The sequence below is a fragment of the Stenella coeruleoalba genome (assembly GCF_951394435.1).
Source record: "Stenella coeruleoalba genome assembly, chromosome: 11".
NCBI lineage: Eukaryota > Metazoa > Chordata > Mammalia > Artiodactyla > Delphinidae > Stenella > Stenella coeruleoalba.
This window is the reverse complement of record NC_137157.1, coordinates 15678393-15696798: the sequence shown is the minus strand read 5'-3', so window position 1 is coordinate 15696798 and position 18406 is coordinate 15678393. Positions and strand designations below refer to the sequence as shown.

General features: G+C 37.6%; 1 protein-coding gene across 6 annotated transcripts in view; it reads left to right on the top strand.

The window, feature by feature from the left end:
* Positions 1–18406, top strand: part of RIC8B (RIC8 guanine nucleotide exchange factor B) — a 127560-nt gene that overhangs the window by 67529 nt on the left and 41625 nt on the right. For all 6 annotated transcript variants that reach the window (XR_013830669.1, XR_013830670.1, XR_013830671.1 and 3 more), the window contains exons 5-7: positions 8777–9005; positions 9757–9852; positions 14996–15140. Coding sequence is in view for 3 of the 6 variants with exons in the window: in XM_079938422.1 (XP_079794548.1) it covers positions 8777–9005; positions 9757–9852; positions 14996–15140 (470 nt within the window). In the remaining 3 variants the exon portion in view is untranslated. The remainder of the gene's footprint in view (positions 1–8776; positions 9006–9756; positions 9853–14995; positions 15141–18406) is intronic.

The following is an 18406-nucleotide window of genomic DNA, read 5'->3' as shown; positions in this document are numbered from 1 at the left end:
ATGAGGCGACCATCACCCTGATACCAAAACCAGAGAAAGATACTACAAAGAAAGAAAATTACAGACCAATATCACTGATGAATATTGATGCAGAAATCCTCAACAAAATACTAGCAAACAGAGTGTAACACCACATTAAAAGGATCATACACCATGATCAAGTGGGATTTATCCCAGGGATGCAAGGATTCTTCAATATACACAAATCAATCAATGTGATACACCATATTAACAAATTGAAGAATAAAAACCATATGATCATCTGAATAGATGCAAAAAAAGCTTTTGACAAAATTCAACACCCATTTATGATAAAAAGTCTCCTGAAAGTGGGCATAGAGGGAACCTACTTCAACATAATAAAGGCCATATATGACAAACCCACAGCAAACATCATTCTCAATGGTGAAAACCTGAAAGCATTTCCTCTAAGATCAGGAAAAAGACAAGGATGACCACTCTCACCACTGTTATTCAACATAGTTTTGGAAGTCCCAGCCATGGTAATCAGAGAAGAAAAAGAAGTAAAAAGAGTACAAATTGGAAAAGAAGAAGTAAAACTGTAACTGTTTGCAGTTGAGATGATACTATACATAGAGAATCCTAAAGATGCCAGCAGAAAACTGCTAATCAATGAATTTGGTAAAGTTGCAGGATACAAAATTAATGCCCAGAAACCTCTTGCATTCCTATACACTAATGATGAAAAATCTGAGAGAGAAGTTAAGGAAACACTCCCATTTGTGCAACAAAAAGAATAAAATACCTAGGAATAAACCTACCTAAGGAGACAAAAGACCTGTATGCAGAAAACTATAAGACACTGACGAAAGAAAGTAAAGCTGATACAAACAGATGGAGAGATATACCATGTTCTTGGATTGGAAGAATCAATATTGTGAAAATGCCTATACTACCCAAAGCAATCCAGAGATTCAATGCAATCCCTATCAAATTATAAATGGCATTTTTTACAGGACTAGAAAAAAAATCCTAAAATTTGTATGGAGACACAGTAGACCCCGAATAGCCAAAGCAGTCCTGAGGGGAAAAAAACGGAGCTGGAGGAATGAGACTCCCTGACTTTAGACTATACTACAAAGCTACAGTAATCAAGACAATATGGTACTGGCACAAAACCAGAAATATAGATCAATGGAACAGGATAGAAAGCCCAGAGATAAACCCACACACCCAGCGATAAACCCACACACCTCTAGTCAATTAATCTATGACAAAGGAGGCAAGGATATACAATGGAGAAAAGACAGTCTCTTCAATAAGTGGTGCTGGGAGAACTGGACAGCTACATGTAAAAGAATGAAATTAGAACATTCCTTAACACTATACACAAAAATAAACTCAGAATGGATTAGGGACCTAAATGTAAGACTGGACACCGTAAAACTCTTAGAGGAAAACAGAGGAAGAACACTCTTTGACATAAATCACAGCAAGATCTTCTTTGATCCACCTCCTAGAGTAATGGAAATAAAAACAAACAAATGGGACCTAATGAAACTTAAAAGCTTTTGCAAAGCAAAGGAAACCATAAGACGAAAAGACAACCCTCAGAATGGGAGGAAATACTTGCAGACAAATCAATGGACAAAGGATTAATCTCCAAAATATATAAACAGCTCATGCAGCTCAATATCAAAAAAACAACCCAATCCAAAAATAGGCAGAAGACCTAAATAGACATTTCTCCAGAGAAGACATACAGATGGCCAAGAAGCACATGAAAATCTGCTCAACGTCACTAATTATTAGAGAAATGCAAATCAAAACTGCAATGAGGTATCACCTCACACCAGTTAGAATGGACATCATCAGACAATCTATAAACAACAAATGCTGGAGAGGGTGTGGAGGAAAGGGAACCCTCTTGCACCATTGGGGGGGAATGTAAATTGATACAGCCACTATGGAGCACAGTATGGAGGTTTCCTAAAAAACTGAAAATAGAATTACCATATGACCCAGCAATCCCACTACTGGGCATATACCCAGAGAAAACCATAATTCAAAAAGACACATTCACCCCAATGTTCTTTGCAGCGCTGTTTACAATAGCCAGGTCATGGAAGCAGCCTAAATGCCCATCGACAGACAAATGGAGAAAGAAGATGTGGTACATATATACAATGGAATATTACTCAGCCATAAAAAGGAACGAAATTGGGTCATTTGTAGAGATGTGGATGGACCTAGAGATTGTCATACAGAGTGAAGTAAGTCAGAAGGAGAAAAACAAGTATCGTATATTAACGCATATATGTGGAACCTAGAAAAATGGTACTGATGAACAGGTTTGTAGGGCAGAAATAGAGACACAGGTGTAGAGAACAAATGTATGGAAACCAAGGGGGGAAAGTGGGGGTGGTGGTGGTGTGATGAAATGGGAGATTGGGATTAACATATATACACTAATAATGTATAAAATGGATAACTAATAAGAACCTGCTGTATAAAAAAATAAATAAAATTGAAAAATGGAAAAAAAAAAGTACTTACCTCCCTGCTTTTTTTTGTTGTTCTTTGTTTAAACCAATTCATTTTATCTCACATATTTAAGGGGACAGTTTAGTACCTAATGACACCTCATTACACTGCTAAGCATAATGTCTGTTTTTTCTAGCTTTATTGAGACATAATTGACATATAACATTGTATACATTTAAGGTGTACAGTGTGTTGATTTGATACACATATTGCAAAATGTAAAATGTAAAAAAAGTAAGCGTGTCTTACACATGGCAGACTTCTAAAAAATGTTTGAAAATTGAACCATTTCATTTTGGTTTATATTTATTAACTGAGAACTTACTATGTGTTAGGCACTATGTTGAGCTCTAGAGGCAACGAAGGTGAATACAGTATAATCTTTGTTCTCCAGGGCTCACCAACTAGGGGGTAAAAGAGGCTGCTAAGTGAATAAGTGCACTTGTTTTGATGAGTGTTGTGTTAGACATAAACAAGTTTATATAGGTATACAGAAAAAGGAGAGTTCGGAGAGATTGGGGAGAGGGTTTTTTTCTTTTTGTTATTAAAACTCTTAGCTCTTTAACCTAATTCTCACTGTGAATAACAGTTATCTAGGTGAACAGATATTATCTGAACTATAGCTGAGTACCATGCTAGGTTCCTGAAGGATTCCACACCATAGTGCATAGTCTGGAGGAACATAGAGTATAAATGGGGAAACAAGACATGAATATTATGAAAAGTTAAATAACAATCAAGAAAAGAATAGAAGAGATGTCACAAGATAGTTTTTGCGTAGTTTCCCAGTAAATTAATTATCCAAATAATAATTGCTAATAGAATTCAGATAACATGCTCACTATGGTCTAGCATGATGAGGAAAGTCTTCCTCACTCATACTGTACCTGTTCTCCATCCTCATCCAGACCTCTGGTCCCCTGGTGATTCCTTTTTCTCCTACCTGTAAGCCTCCTTAAGGTTTCCTTTCTTCCCTCTCTATTCTAAAGCATTGGTTCATCATTTGGTTCATCTCCCTCTACTCCCTAATTGTCCTGTCCTGCCAGTGTTCAAGCGCCTAACCCCAGATCTGTCAGACCACCTTCTTTCTCCAGTTCTAAACTCAAGCTGCTCTGTCCTGTAGGAAAGTTTTACCTAACCTGACAGACTGGTCCATCCTTTCCACTGCACGCAGAGTTGTTTTTCAAAAAGTAACTCTGCTTAGAATCCTCTTGTGGCTCCCCTCTGTCTTTATGATTAAGAGCAAACTTATTTTGTCACTATGCATTTATTAATGATCCGCAAATGCATCTGGGAAATGTGTTTTTCTGGCTTCTGCACCTACTCCTTTGCCAGCACAACTCTGGTTTAAGGTCATCAGTAACCCATTTGGCCATAACATGTATCTCATCATGGCAATCCCCTTTATAATCCCCCTTCCCCACTCTACACACTCATACACACACTTTTTTTGTCTTATGCCTACTAAGGCCCTGTCCTTTAGAGGCCTTGTCCTTTGCTTTAGACTTAGGAACCTGTTTTCATTTCCCCACAGATACCATATTCTCTCATTCTTCCAGATATTTGCTGTTCCCTCCTATAGTATAGTATGTCTCCTGTTCAAAAGCTCCTTAATAGCTGCCGTTTACTATGTACCAGGCAGAGTGCTTTGCATGCCTTTTTTCATTTAATCCTCACATCAACCTGATGGGATAAATTTATTTCCCTTTACTTTAGAATTAAGGACACCAAGGCCTAGAATAGGTCATGTAATTTGCCCAAGGCACACATTTCTAGGAGGCAACTTAGAATTCAACCCATTGCTCTACAAATTATGTTATGCTGTCTTCTCTTAGGAAAAGGAGCATATTTTATTTATTTTTGTATACTTAGCATCTAGTACAAGGCATAGTAAATATTTGTTGAGAATAAAGTGAGACTTGAGCTAATCTTAAAGAATGAGACCATTCTAAACAGGAGAAAACATGGACAAATACAGAAATGAGACTATGTCTACAGCATACTTAGAGAACAATGACCAGGTCCCTATGGGTTAACACTTTGCCACCTGGATTTGCTGTTCCAGTCTTCTTTTGCCCTTTGCAGTAAACCTCCTCTAGGTATCGACTATCTGATTCTTCTACTATTCTCTCTTGAATCTAGTCTACTCAGGTTTTAGTCCCACTACACCAGAATGGCTATTATTAAGGTCACTTCTGTGTTTCTAAATCCAGTCACTTGATCTGTCCACATCATTTGACCACATGTGATCACTCCATTCTTACTGATATACTTTCTTCCAGGATACCATCCTATCTTGGTTTCCCTCCTACCTCACTAGTTGTAATTTCTTCCTCTCCCACTCAGCCTCTGGATGGTAGAGTGCCCCAGGCCTATCTCTCATAATCTGTCAATCCACACTCACTCCTTTACTGATCTAATCCAGTCTTGGTCTTTAAATACCATCTACATGCTAATGACTCCTCAGTTTATATCTCTAGTCCAGATCTCCCTCCCTGATCTCCCTGACTCTTACAGTTAACTTCCTGTTAACATCTCCATTTGGAAGTATAACAGACATTCCAAACTTAACATATCCAAGATTACACTCTTACTCTTCCCCTAAAATGTTGCTTCTCCTGCAGTGTTTCCCATTTCAATTTATGGCAACTCTAGCTTTCCACTTGCTAAGGCTAGAACCGTGGATTCTCACACCCCACAACTAGCCTATCAGGAAATCTTCAAAATGTATCCAGATCTGACCACTGCACTGTTACCACCGTGTTCATTCACCTGAGTTATTATAATAACACCCTAACTGGTTGGCCTTCCTCACCTTTGACATCCTACTAGTTGTTCTCAACACAGTAGCCAGAGTGATCCTTTTAACATAAGGATAGAGTATATTACTATGCCAAGCCCTGTAGTGGTTCCCCATTTCATTCAGGATAAAAACTAAAGTCATAATAGCCTGTAAAACCAATCTGGCCCCCTGTTACCCAGCTGAGCTCCTGTCCCACTCCTCGCCCTGTGTGTGGTGGTTCAGCCACACCAACTTCATTGCAGTTCTTCATACATGCCACTACTCCTGCCCTGGGGCCTTTGCTCCTGCCCTTCTTCCTGGAACGCCCTTTCCCTATGTAGTCACAGGGCTCACTCCCTAACTTCCTTTAAGTCTTTGCTTAAATGACACCATCTCAGTGAGGTTGTTCAGACTACCCTATTCAAAATTACAACTCACATGTCCTGTTTACCTCCTGAATTTTACCCTCAGACCATTTATCACCTTCTACCTTCTATTCAATTAACTTCTTTTGTTTGTTTACTTTTTTTTTTTTTTTTTTTTTTTTTTTTTTTTTTTTTGCGGTACGCCCGGGCCTCTCACTGTTGTGGCCTCTCCTGTTGCGGGACGCGCAGGCTCAGCGGCCATGGCTCACGGGCCCAGCCGCTCTGCGGCATGTGGGATCTTCCCGGACCGGGGCACGAACCCGTGTCCTCTGCATCGGCAGGCGGACTCTCAACCACTGCGCCGTCAGGGAAGCCCTGTTTGTTTACTTTTAATTGACTGTTCTCTACATGCTAGAAAATAAGCTCCAGAAGGGCAGGGATTTATTTCTATTTTCTTCGTAATACCTGCCTAAAAAATTCCTGGCATAAGTAATCAATAAATAATTACTGAACTGAGTTAGACTAAAGTAAACTTAGGTATTTACATGTGAAAATCTTTTGGAGATCTTGAGGTTCATTTAAGTAGATTTTCCAGCCATGAAAAACGATATGTGAGCCCCAAATGTAAAGAAGATACATTTGACCAGGAAAGTTTGCCAACAGCTGTAGGTCTGCTTGTACTGTTATCATGCTCCTTAGTGTCATCTGGTATTAAATTGTTTAGCCCCTCGATTGATACAGGCCTGGATTTTAGGTTGCCTTCCTTCTCCCACAGCTATCAAGGCTTTAATCAGAGCATTAAGGAGCTCTAAATAGGCCCTGCTTTTGAATCTGCATATCAGGAGGGGGCTGGGAGTATGAGTGGGAGGATGTCATGTCCCAGTGATTAATGATCTCGAGGAAGCTGAAAAGGGGAGAGTAATATACACAGTACTTCTACCCCCTGGAGTAGGAATGCAAACACCATTGTGCAGATCTGTGCATAGTCACTGACTTCCTGGTAGCTGGAGAATTTCATACACTCTTCTACCACAAATAAAACTGTCAGAGAAGTGACAGCTCAAAAAGCTGGCTTTCCTTACTTAAAAAGAATAGCTCAAACACAGTGAGCCAGAAAATTAATTTTGTAGTTGTTTGGGAACCCAGTTGTTTAATAAGAAACGAGAAAATGGGAACTTTTCTTGAAAAGCCTAAAACCTCCAAATATTTGTTGAATCAAACTCTACATTTGGTTTCTTAAATTTACGAAATTCCTGGAAACTGCTTATTTTAAATGAATTTAAAGGGAAGCATTCCTTTGTAATGAAATGCATTGCCTTAAACTTTTCAGTGTGGTCTCTATGGTAGATTCAGAGAATCATACTACTGGTGGACTCCAGCCTATTGCTCTATGTGTTGAAAAAAACCTAGCATTTCAAAGTGGCTTTTACAGTTTTAGAAAGTAATTCTAAGGTAGAGTTCTATTTTTTTTTCTTTTAACCCCAGTGAATCTATGATATTTAATAACAGTTTCCAAATGCTTAAGTCAGAAGTGCAATGTATTTATCTATAGATAAGGAACTACAGATGTTTGCAAAAATTTTAAAAGGAAAGTTTGAGGGAAAAGCATCGTATTTCAGCCAATTGCAATTATTTACAAATAATCAAAATTAGAAACATTGTTGAATAGTAGTAGTAGTAATAGCAGCAGCAGCAGCAGTAGTAGATTCTTAGTGGGGACAACCAAATAACTTGTATTTTACCAGGAACCTTTCATTTATAGGACTTGTTAAATTATTTTTGTTCTTGGTTCTGATTTTTTGGTGCCCTTTACATTACCAGTTATTGTTCTCCATTGTCTACTTTTTCAACTTTGAGTTCTTATGAATTTTTTTTCCCGTAATATAAAAAGAAAAAAAAGAAATATTCATTCTTGGGGAAATGCAGCCACACTTCAGGGTAAAGGAGAGAAAATATTTTGTATTTTATTTCTGTTTTGTTGTTGTTTATTTTGTTTTATATTTGAGGGTGTCACTATAATCTAAATTAAAAGGAACTACTATGGGCTAAATTAAGACAGCATCAGTTAGATTAAGCCCTGAATTTGGTTTCCAAGTGGTTAGACTTTTAAATTGTATTTGCAAGAGTTTATTTTTAGTCAGGATGCAGTTATTTTTAGATCTGCTTCTCTGTCACTAGGAAATGTAATGCCTGTCTCTCCATTGTTGTTTATCAGGAAGTTCTGAGGCACAGACTTTTAAGATCCAGTTAGCACAGAACACCACCTCTCCTTTTAAAAGAAAAAATATGAAATAATGCATGAAGGAAATTATATGAATTGAGAGCATGTCTAATTTTTAAATTGTTAGTGTCAAACACTAACAATTTTAATTTTAATCTCTTATACACTGAGCAATGAATGGAACAAGATTTTTAGGGAAAAAAAATACAAGGTTTGGGTTCCCCCTACTGGTGTGCATCCCAGGCTCATTATTTCATTAATACATAGAAAGAAAGGCCTAGGGGGATAGAGATTTGAAGTAGCTATGTTGGCCTCTTTTAAAGAAATCTGGGGACGACAGGAGAAAAAGCACCATTTACCATTTTCTGCAAATGTCTTATGAAATAAGGGATGATCTAAAAATTGTATTTCTGTATCTAGAAAGGACAAAATTTAATCCTACAATATTTGGTTTTTAATGTTGTTGCCTCTGTGATAAGCTGCTTATATACAGTGTTCCTCAAATGCTTTATGTTGTAATCTAAGGAATAATAAGACATCAGTGAATCCACAAAAGGATTTAAAATCCCAAGGAAAAACTGCAAATCTAGTATTGTATCATAATAAAATTAAAGAGCTACTGTTAAAGCTCACTAATTCCTATTTTAGCATTTCAAAAAGTGACATGACATCATATGATTGTGTGTCCATTTAACATCTGTTCTTTCTAATTTGTCATGTGCGTATTTGAAACAGTTCTCTTTATTTTCTGTTAGTCAGTAAATGCCAAATAATATTAAAGGCTCATTTTGAAAAAGAAGAATTTTAATTGACTCCTAAAAGTCACTTCTGAACTTATTATGTTTGTGTTTTAAAGGACTAGTCAGTCAAATTAAAATATTGTCTTTTTAAATTGCTTTTCAGCAATGCAGTCAACCTTTTAAGCAATGTTCCAGTCTCTTGTTTGGATGTTCTCATTTGTCCATTAACCCATGAAGAAACAGCCCCAGAAGCAACGACGCTAGATGAACTGCCCAGTGATAAAACAGCTGAGAAAGAAACAGTTTTGAAAAATAATACCATGGTATACAATGGTATGAATATGGAGGCCATTCATGTTTTACTTAGTTTTATGGAGAAGAGAATAGACAAGGTAAGACTGATAAAATTGAGAAGATGCTTCTAAAGAATGTAATTGTACACACATACAGGCATCACAGGATGTGATTTTTGAATCTAAGCTCTTTTTTTATAGCTGACATCTTGAACAATTATTTATACTCCAGAAAGCATTTTACTGTAGTAAATGATAAATTGCTGAAACCAAGTGAATTTATTTGTTTAAAGCTGAAAATTGTGTTGATGCGACACCAAAATTGTGACTAGAGCCTGAAAACAAAGGAAAAAGTAATTACTTTTCTATGTAGGTATTTTGTAAGTTCTAGAAGTAAAAATATCTCCCCCCCCAAAACTTGATGATAACTACTTTCCATAACACCTAAAAGACATCTTTAAAAGAAATTTGTCAACTTTCCATTTGTTGTAAGCTGCTTATTTTCTCTTTTCTGTCACTTGCTTTGTCGAGTATCTGTATTAAAAGGCAGCAAGTTAGGATGGGTTGGTCATCAAAACCTTCGCCTTGTTTAAGCCCATTTGCTGAGCCAGTGAGGACCCTAAAAAATGTAGAAAAATCCAGGAAGGATAAAAATGGGCATTAGTAAACATGAAGATAACTAATGAAATGGAAATATTTTTAGGAAAATAATTTTTAAAATAGTCTGTACAGCTTTGGTAACATAAAGGTGTCTCCCTCTCAAAAAAAGAGTATTAATATACTCAGTTATATGAAGAAAAGTAAACTGTTAGAAACTAAACTAATGCAGCATGTATGGTTTTCTTTGTAGGGAAGCAGCTATAGAGAGGGTCTAACTCCAGTTCTCAGCTTATTAACAGAATGTTCCCGAGCCCATCGAAACATCAGAAAATTTCTCAAAGATCAGGTAACTGTTTAATGCATATTAACATCTCAAAGTTAATCTTATATGTGTTTTTTTAACATAAAATTAATGAGTCAAATTCTATCACAGTCATTTTCTTTCAGAATGTCAGAAACTCAAAAAAGTTAGTGTTGAATCTTTGAAATCTTCCTAATCCAGAAATAAGTGACCCGGTCTATTTTTTTTAGTCATTCATTCATTTACTCAACAAATATTTATTGAGATCTGTGTGCTGTATTCTAAGCATTGAAATACAAATGAAGTCTTTGCTTTGTGGAGTTTCCCTTATTGTAGGAGGACAAAAAGTAAATAAATATATGATACAATGGCAAGTAGTGATAACTGTTCCGAAGAAAGATACAGGGGAAGGGAAAACTTAAGGGAATAAGGAAGAACCTCTCTGAGGAAATGACATTTGAGCAGAAACTTGGATAAGTAAGGAAAGGATCTTTGAGAATATCTGGAAGAGGATATTCTCTGAGAATAGTTCTGAGAATATTCTGGAAGAGGAATGTACCAGACAGAACGAATTCAAAGTCCCTGGATGAGAGGATGCTTTGGTATGCTTAAGGAAAAGCAAGAAGGCTGGAGAACATTGTGCGAGGGGGAGAGTGGTAGATGAAGTAAAAGAGGTAAGCAAGAACCAAATAATGTAGGGTTGTACAGGAATTTTGATTTTCTTCTAAGTGAGAAGGGAAAGCATTGGACTGTTCTGAGAAGGGACGTGATGTGACCTCATTTATATTTAAAGATATTCTGGCTACTATATATAAGATAGACTAAAGGAGTGTGAGTAGATGTGAGGAGACCAGCCCAAAAGAGAGCTGATGATGAAGGTTCGGAGTAAGATGGTAGTAGTTGGAGTTCATGGTAAGAAGTCATCTTTCTACCTCTGCATCTACTGTCTGTCTGCATCTATCTGTACCCCCATGTCCTATGTCTCCCCGCTCTATCACAAGGGATGAATTGTCCCTGCTTCCTTCTGTGGCCAGCCTCTGCACTCATATCCTGGATACCTTTCCCTCTCACCTCAAGAACTTTGCTCCTGCATTTACTCCCTCTCTTTCTTCTTATATTAATCTTTTTTTTTTAATGTACTGGATCATTTTTGTCTGCACCCAAACACATCTTCCATCTTAAAAGCAGAAAAACCTTCCCTTAATCCCACTTCTCAAGCTGCCTCTCCATTTCTCTTCTCTTCTTTATGCAGTGTTCCTCAGGAGAGTTTTCTGTGCTCACCCACTCTCTTCCTTTTACTCATTTTGATTCTCTTCTGAACCCACTGTAATTAGGTTTTCATGCTTTTCACTCTACTACAAAGGTGTTTGTCAAACATCATCAACCCGATATTGCCAAATCTAATAGTTCTCAAATCTTTTTTTTATTCCCCGGTAACATTTTGATGTAATTAAGTATTCTCTCCTACTTGAAGTACCTTCTTCACTTGGTGTCTAGGACACAACAGGGAACTTCTTCTTTTGCAGTGTTTGAGCTCCCCAAGGCAATATTATCTTTGTCTCCATTTCTACTCTCTTGTTGGTCTCATTCAACAGCCATGGTTTTGAAAGTCATCTATTCACTGATGACTCGCAAATTTCTGTCTCTACCCTTGACCTGTCCCCTAAGCTCCAGACTTATATAACATACTGCCTACTCATCTCCTCCCCTTGGATGTGTAGTAGGTATCTTAAGTTAACGTATCCCAAACTAATCTCTTGATTTCCCATCCCTCCCCACCCTGTCTTCCCCTTCTTTCCTCATTCACTACATGGTACCACCATTCACCCCATTGTTCACTTATTGCCATATAGAATTTCTCTTAATAAATTAACTAGGTTCATTTTCCCCCATATGTTTATGGTCAAGATTTAATAAGCACTTTACTGTGTGTAGAGCACATTAATAGATATTGCTGATAAGGAGAAATTAGAAAGTAGGGACTCTTATCTTTGAAGAATTCATAGTCTATTGGAAGACTAGCTACCATCAAAGCATGAATAATCATTTAAGCAAAATAAATTAGTTAATTGATGAGTTAAGGTCATTTCCAAGTTTGATTATTTTAAGACATTCTATCATGACTAGGAGGACTTGGTGGAGAATAATAAATGAAAATACTTTGTGTTCTATATTTTAGCTTTTTCACAGAGGAGATCCACGTTCAACTAAACTGTTTAGATTTTGCCATCTCTAACCAGGATAGCCCCCCTAAAATCTGTTTGTTAAACAGATTATTTATATGAAGGTCTTGGACTATACATTATGTAGATACAAAAGATTGTGAGACCCACTCCTTATCCTCAAAGAAATACTACAGTACAGATAAAGAAGGAGACATGACAAGTAAAAGATAACTAAAGAAAGATACAAGGCACGATACAGAAATCCACTTTCTTTCTGAGGAAGATGCACTATAGACTATGAGGATCAAGAAGGGCAGAACTTAAAGTAACAGATGATTAACTTTGATAATAGTGTAAATGGAACCATGGCTAATTAATTATTGTGCCCCATAGTTAATTCCTGATTAAATCCAAGTCGTGCATACCCAAAGTAAATTGGTCTTGAGTATTCAGTATTTGGGCAGGTAGAAAGAGAACAGATGGTAGAAATTACTGATTCAGATTGGATTCATCTGGAGAGGCTAATAGAAGAGATGAAGATGCTATGGATTTGAAAGAGGAACTGGACAAGATTTCTCAAAGAAAAGAAAAAATTTAATGGAGGGTAGTATTTGGGGGGAAATAGAAATGCTCCATACATATGCAGTTAGGGCGTGATACGTAACAATGAAGACTATAAAATTTCACTTCAAAAACTTGTTAAGGAACCCAAAACATAGCTAAGAAAATTTTTGTGTGATAACCTTTATTAATAGATACTATACTCTGGAACTGTAGGTACATACCACATGAAATCATTTGTTACATGTCTCATTCCTCTAGAAATGGGAGATAATCACAAAGAGCATTTTGCGCTATCCTACCAGAGATATTGAAACACGGATTCTATAAACACTTTGGGTAGATTACTCAGTTTTCTGAGATTTAGTTTCCGGGTTTTTTTCACAGCTGTATCTCCAGGGCCTCCAGTACCTCCTGATACATGGTAGGTACTCCGTATAGAAAGAGATAAGGAAGGAAGGAAGTCAGCTGAATGGATTAAATAAAAAATAATATACACATAAAGAGTCTGGTATAGTAAATTATAATTTGACTTTGTGTCTATCTTCATTTCCTAGCATAGTGCCTAGCTTATAGAAGGCACTTTTAAAAAGTTACTTGAATTAATTCATTCTTCCTTCAATCATCAAATATTTGTCGAAACCTGTAATATGCCGGGCACTGAGAGCAGTACACAAAAGAGAAAGAAATCCCTGCCCCCATGGAACTGACTTGTGGAAGAAGGCAGACAATAAAGAAAGAAATATATACTGTGTTAGGTGGTGATAAGTGCTGTGAGGAAGATTAAAGCAGAGGTAGGGGGATTAAAAAAAGAGAATGCTGAAGGTTAATTATATAGGGTGGTCAGGGAATGTCTTCCTATAAATAACATTTGAACAGAGACCTGAAGAAAGTAAGGGAATGAGCCAAGCCAGTTTCCAGAAAAAGAGTTTCTGGGCAGAGGGAACAGCAAATGCAAAGACCATGAGGTAGGAAAGTGCTCGGTGAGTATAAAGAGTTCCATGGAGGTTTGTGAGACTATAGCAGTGTAAGCAAGGAATATAATAGAAATTAAGTCAGAAAAGAAGCAGGAAGCCACATTATGTGAAACTTAAGGAATTTGGAAGGACCTCATCTTTTACTATGAGTGAGATGAGAAGTCATGGGAACTGGAGGACTTTGTGAAGAGGAGTGACATGATCTGACTTTCAAAGGATCATCCTAGCTGCTATGTAATAGATCATAGAAGGACCAGGATGGAAGCAGGGATGACTTAGGAGACTGTGGTAATAGTTCAGATGAGAAATATTGGTAGCTTGAATTTGGTAATACTAGAGGAGATAGTGAGAAGTTGTTGGGTTATGGATATAATTCAAAGGTAGAGCCAGAATAATTTGCTGATGGATTGGATGTGGGATGTGAAAGAGAGGAATCAAGGCTGTTTCCAAGGTGTTTGCAGTAAACAGTTGGAAGAACAGACTTGCTATTTAATGAGATGGAAAACTGTAGAAGGAACAGCTTTGTTGGGAGCTTCAATATTCTGCTTAGGACATGCTAAATTTGAGAAGCCTATAAAAGTCTGGAGGTCATGGAAGAAATCAAGATAGACATATACTTTAGGGAGTTATCAGTAAATAGAGACCATACAAAGCCGTAAAACTGGATGAGATCACCAATAGAGAGTGAAAATAGTAAAGAAATGTTGCCCAAGAACTTAACCCTTGAATATTCCAGCACTTAAACACAAAAGGATAAAAGAGAACTGGCACAGAGGCTAAGATGAAGCAACCAGTGTGGAGAACCAAAAGAGGAGGGGTCTGGGTGGATGCATGGATGGGTGAGTGAGTGAGCAAACAAACAGATAAACCAAGCAAGTTATGTAATTCCTCTGAGGATCAGTCTATAAAATAGGGGTGATAGTGATGTTACTACCTCGTTTGCAAGGTTCCTGTGAGGGTTGATTATAGAGAATGTATGCATATCATCTATTATAGCAACTAGCACATAAGAAGTACTCAATAATTAATAACCATTTTATTATAAAATAAAACAACTAGAAAACATATGTACAGGGTTTTTGGTATTTTTTAGTAAACAATGAAAATGCTGCAGGAATTAAAAGAAGGGAAAAATCAATATGAGTCAGGGTATTAAGGAAGAAAGAGAAATTTGACCCAGACTTTAACATGGATTTTGATAGAGGCAGCAGGGGCATTCCAGGTGCTGAGATGAGTAAAAACTCAGGAATGGGTTTGAATATATCATGGTGGTACAGTGAAGAGATGTTTCACTTCAAATGAAATTTCATTACAGGCATGAAATTATTTGAGGTTTGTTTTTTGTTTAGCTTTATTCTATTTGGAAGCAAACCTATTTAGTTTTTAATGTTTTTTCTACTCTTAAAAAACTAAGCTCGGTTGGTACCATTCTCGCTTACTCTAATACTTAAACGATTGATGATGGTTTTGCATTTGTGCCATTAGGTTTTACCACCATTGAGGGATGTGACAAATCGACCTGAAGTTGGCTCAACTGTGAGAAATAAGCTGGTGCGCCTCATGACACATGTTGACCTGGGAGTCAAGCAAATTGCTGCTGAATTCCTTTTTGTCCTTTGCAAAGAGAGAGGTAGGTTAAACTCTATTTGCCCTCTACTTTTTCATCTTTCTGAGGGAATTTGAGAAATGTTTCTGTTATTAGTGGCCATCTCATTCCACTCTTTTCAGAGCTTATTCTCTTATGTGTTCCATTAGAGGGCTTGAGCAGATAATAAAAAGTAATAATTTAAAAACATTTTCTATATGCTTCTGAATTCATTGAGACATGCAGGCAGATACACTACCAAACACACTCACGTTTAAACTTTGCCTTCTGTCTCCTTAACCCAGGCTTCTTAATCTTGATGAGTCAGGACCTGGAGCCATTCTGAAAAATCTGCTTAAATAATTCAGGTGCTAATATCCTGATAACCAGGCAAAGGCCTGAGTTAGTTCCACTTTTTAATTCCTCTTGGAATTAAAGCTATGGAGTTTTGGTTTCTTCATTAAGTTCTTTAATCAATAAATGCATAAGATATACCTCTTACCCTTGAGATGAGGGTAAGACAGAAGTAGAGAGAAACTAAAAAGTAACTATACTATAATAAATACTATTTTACAAGTATGTATAAAGTGATTGTCTTCTGAGATACATCTAACAATTTAAAATATTTCCTTAAATTATATGGATTAGGGCTTCCCTGGTAGTGGTTGAGGGTCCGCCTGCCGATGCAGGGGACACGGGTTCGTGCCCCAGTCCGGGAGGATTCCACATGCCGCGGAGCGGCTGGGCCTGTGAGCCATGGCCGCTGAGCCTGCACGTCCGGAGCCTGTGCTCCGTGGCGGGAGAGGCCACAGCAGTGAGAGGCCCGCGTAACGCCAAAAAAAAAAAAAAAAAAAATTATATGGATTATTTTGCTCTACGAAAGTTCTCTAAACAAGGAACTTTAACCAAGTTATTCAGATATTCTTACTATTTCTTTCTTCATCTCCTAGTTTATAAAAGTGCTAGTGTAAAAGTCCCAAATAAGCAGATTTTATATTATACTTTTTTAAGTACCCTAGTTTTGTGAGAGAGATAACTTAGAAATGAAAAACATCACTCACTTCTCTCAAAATCTTCAGTCAGTTGGATTTTTTTCTCCCCTGCCAGTTTTATTGAGGTATGATTGACAAATAAGATTATATATATTTAAAGTATACAACATGATGATTTGATACACATATACATTGTGAAATGATTACCACAGTCAGGTTAATTAACACATTCACCACCTCACATAGTTACGTGTGTTTGTGTGTGTGTGTGTGTGTGTGTGTGGTGTGAGAACACTTAATATTTACTCTCTTAGCAAATTTCAAGTGTATAATAAAGTATTATTAACTATAGTCATCATGCTGTATATTAGATCCCCAGAACTTATTAATCTTACAACTGAACTTACTCATCTTATAACTTGTACCCTTTGACCAGATCTCCCTGTTTCCCTACCCTCTATTCCCCGGTAACCACTGTTCTACTCTCTGTTTCTATGAGTTTGATTTTTTTTTTTCAGATTCTACATATAAGTGAGATCTACAGTATTTGCCTTTCTCTGTCTGGCTTATTCACTTAGCATAATGTTCTCTAGGTTCATCCATGTTGTTGCAAATAGTAGGATTTCCTTTGTCATGGCTGAATAATATTCATTTTATATACAGTTGACCCTTGACCAACACAAGTTTGAACTGCTCGGGTTCACTTAGATGTGGATATTTTTCTGTAAATACACACTACAGTACGACATGATCCATAGTAGGTTGGACCCACAGTTAGTTTGATCTGTGGATGTGGAACCACAAAATCAGAGATCAGACTGTCAAATTATACACAGATTTTTTGACTGCGTGAAGGGTAGGCGTCCCTAACCCTAGCGTTCCTTAAGGGTCAACTGTGTGTGTGTGTGTGTGTGTGTGTGTGTGTGTGTGTGTGTGTGTGTGTGCGTGCATACACGTGCATGCATATACACACACACACACCTCCTTTATTCATCTGTTGATAGGCACTTAGCTTGTTTCCATATCTTGGCTACTGTGAATAATGCTGCAATGAACATGAGAGTTGAGATATCTCATAGGGATTCTGATTTCATTTCCTTTGGATATATACCCAGAAGTGGGATGCTGGATTATATTGTAGTTCTATATTTAATTTTTTTAGTAACCTCCATAGTGTTTTCCATAGTAGCTGCACCAATTTACCTTTCCACTAACAGTGCACAAGGGTTCCATCTTTGCCACATCCTCGCCAGCACTTGTTATCTCTTGTTTTTTGATAAAAGCCATCCTAATAGGTGTGAGGTGATCTCTCATTGTGGTTTTGACTTGCATTTCCCTGATGATTAGTGATGCCAAGCACCTTTTCACGTACCTGTTGGCCATCTGTATGCCTTTGGAAAAGTGTCTATTCAGGTCCTTTGTCTAATTTTTAATCGAATTATTTGGGGATTTTTGTTATTGAGTTGCATTCATTGAATTTTTTTTTTTTTTTTTTGTGGTATGCGGGCCTCTCACTGTTGTGGCCTCTCCCGTTGCGGAGCACAGGCTCCTGACGCGCAGGCTCAGCGGCCATGGCTCATGGGCCTAGCCGCTCCGCGGCATGTGGGATCTTCCCAGACTGGGGCACGAACCTGTGTCCCCTTCATCGGCAGATGGACTCTCAACCACTGCGCCAACAGGGAAGTCCACATTCATTGAATTCTTAAACTTCATTTCTGATTAACTGGTACAACCACTTCAGTTACTGTTAAGATGGTATATTAGCAACATAATTTGATCAATATCATTACAATGATAATAAACACAACTATTATGTATTCATGTGCCAAACATTCTATGCCATAATCTCATTTAATTCTCATAAGGACTCTCTAAGGTAAACATTATTATTATTTCAATGTCATAAGTGAGGGAAGGGTCTTATCCAAGCTCATGCAGTAGAGCTGTCTTTCCATTCTGCCATATTTCCTCTCATAATACAATTGACCCTTGAACAACATGGGTTTGAACTGCCCAGGTCCACTTATATGCAGATTCTTTTTTTTAAAATTTTATTTATTTATTATTATTATTTTGGCTGCCGTTGGGTCTTTGTTGCACGCGGGCTTTCTCTAGTTGCAGCAAGCAGGGGCTACTCTTTGTTGCGGTGCTCAGGCTTCTCATTGTGGTGGCTTTTCTTGTTGTGGAACACGGGCTCTAGACGCGTGGGCTTCATTAGTTGCAGCACGCAGGCTCAGTAGTTGTGGGTCACGGGCTCTAGAGCACAGGCTCAGTAGTTGTGGCGCACAGGCTTAGTTGCTCCGTGGCATGTGGGATCTT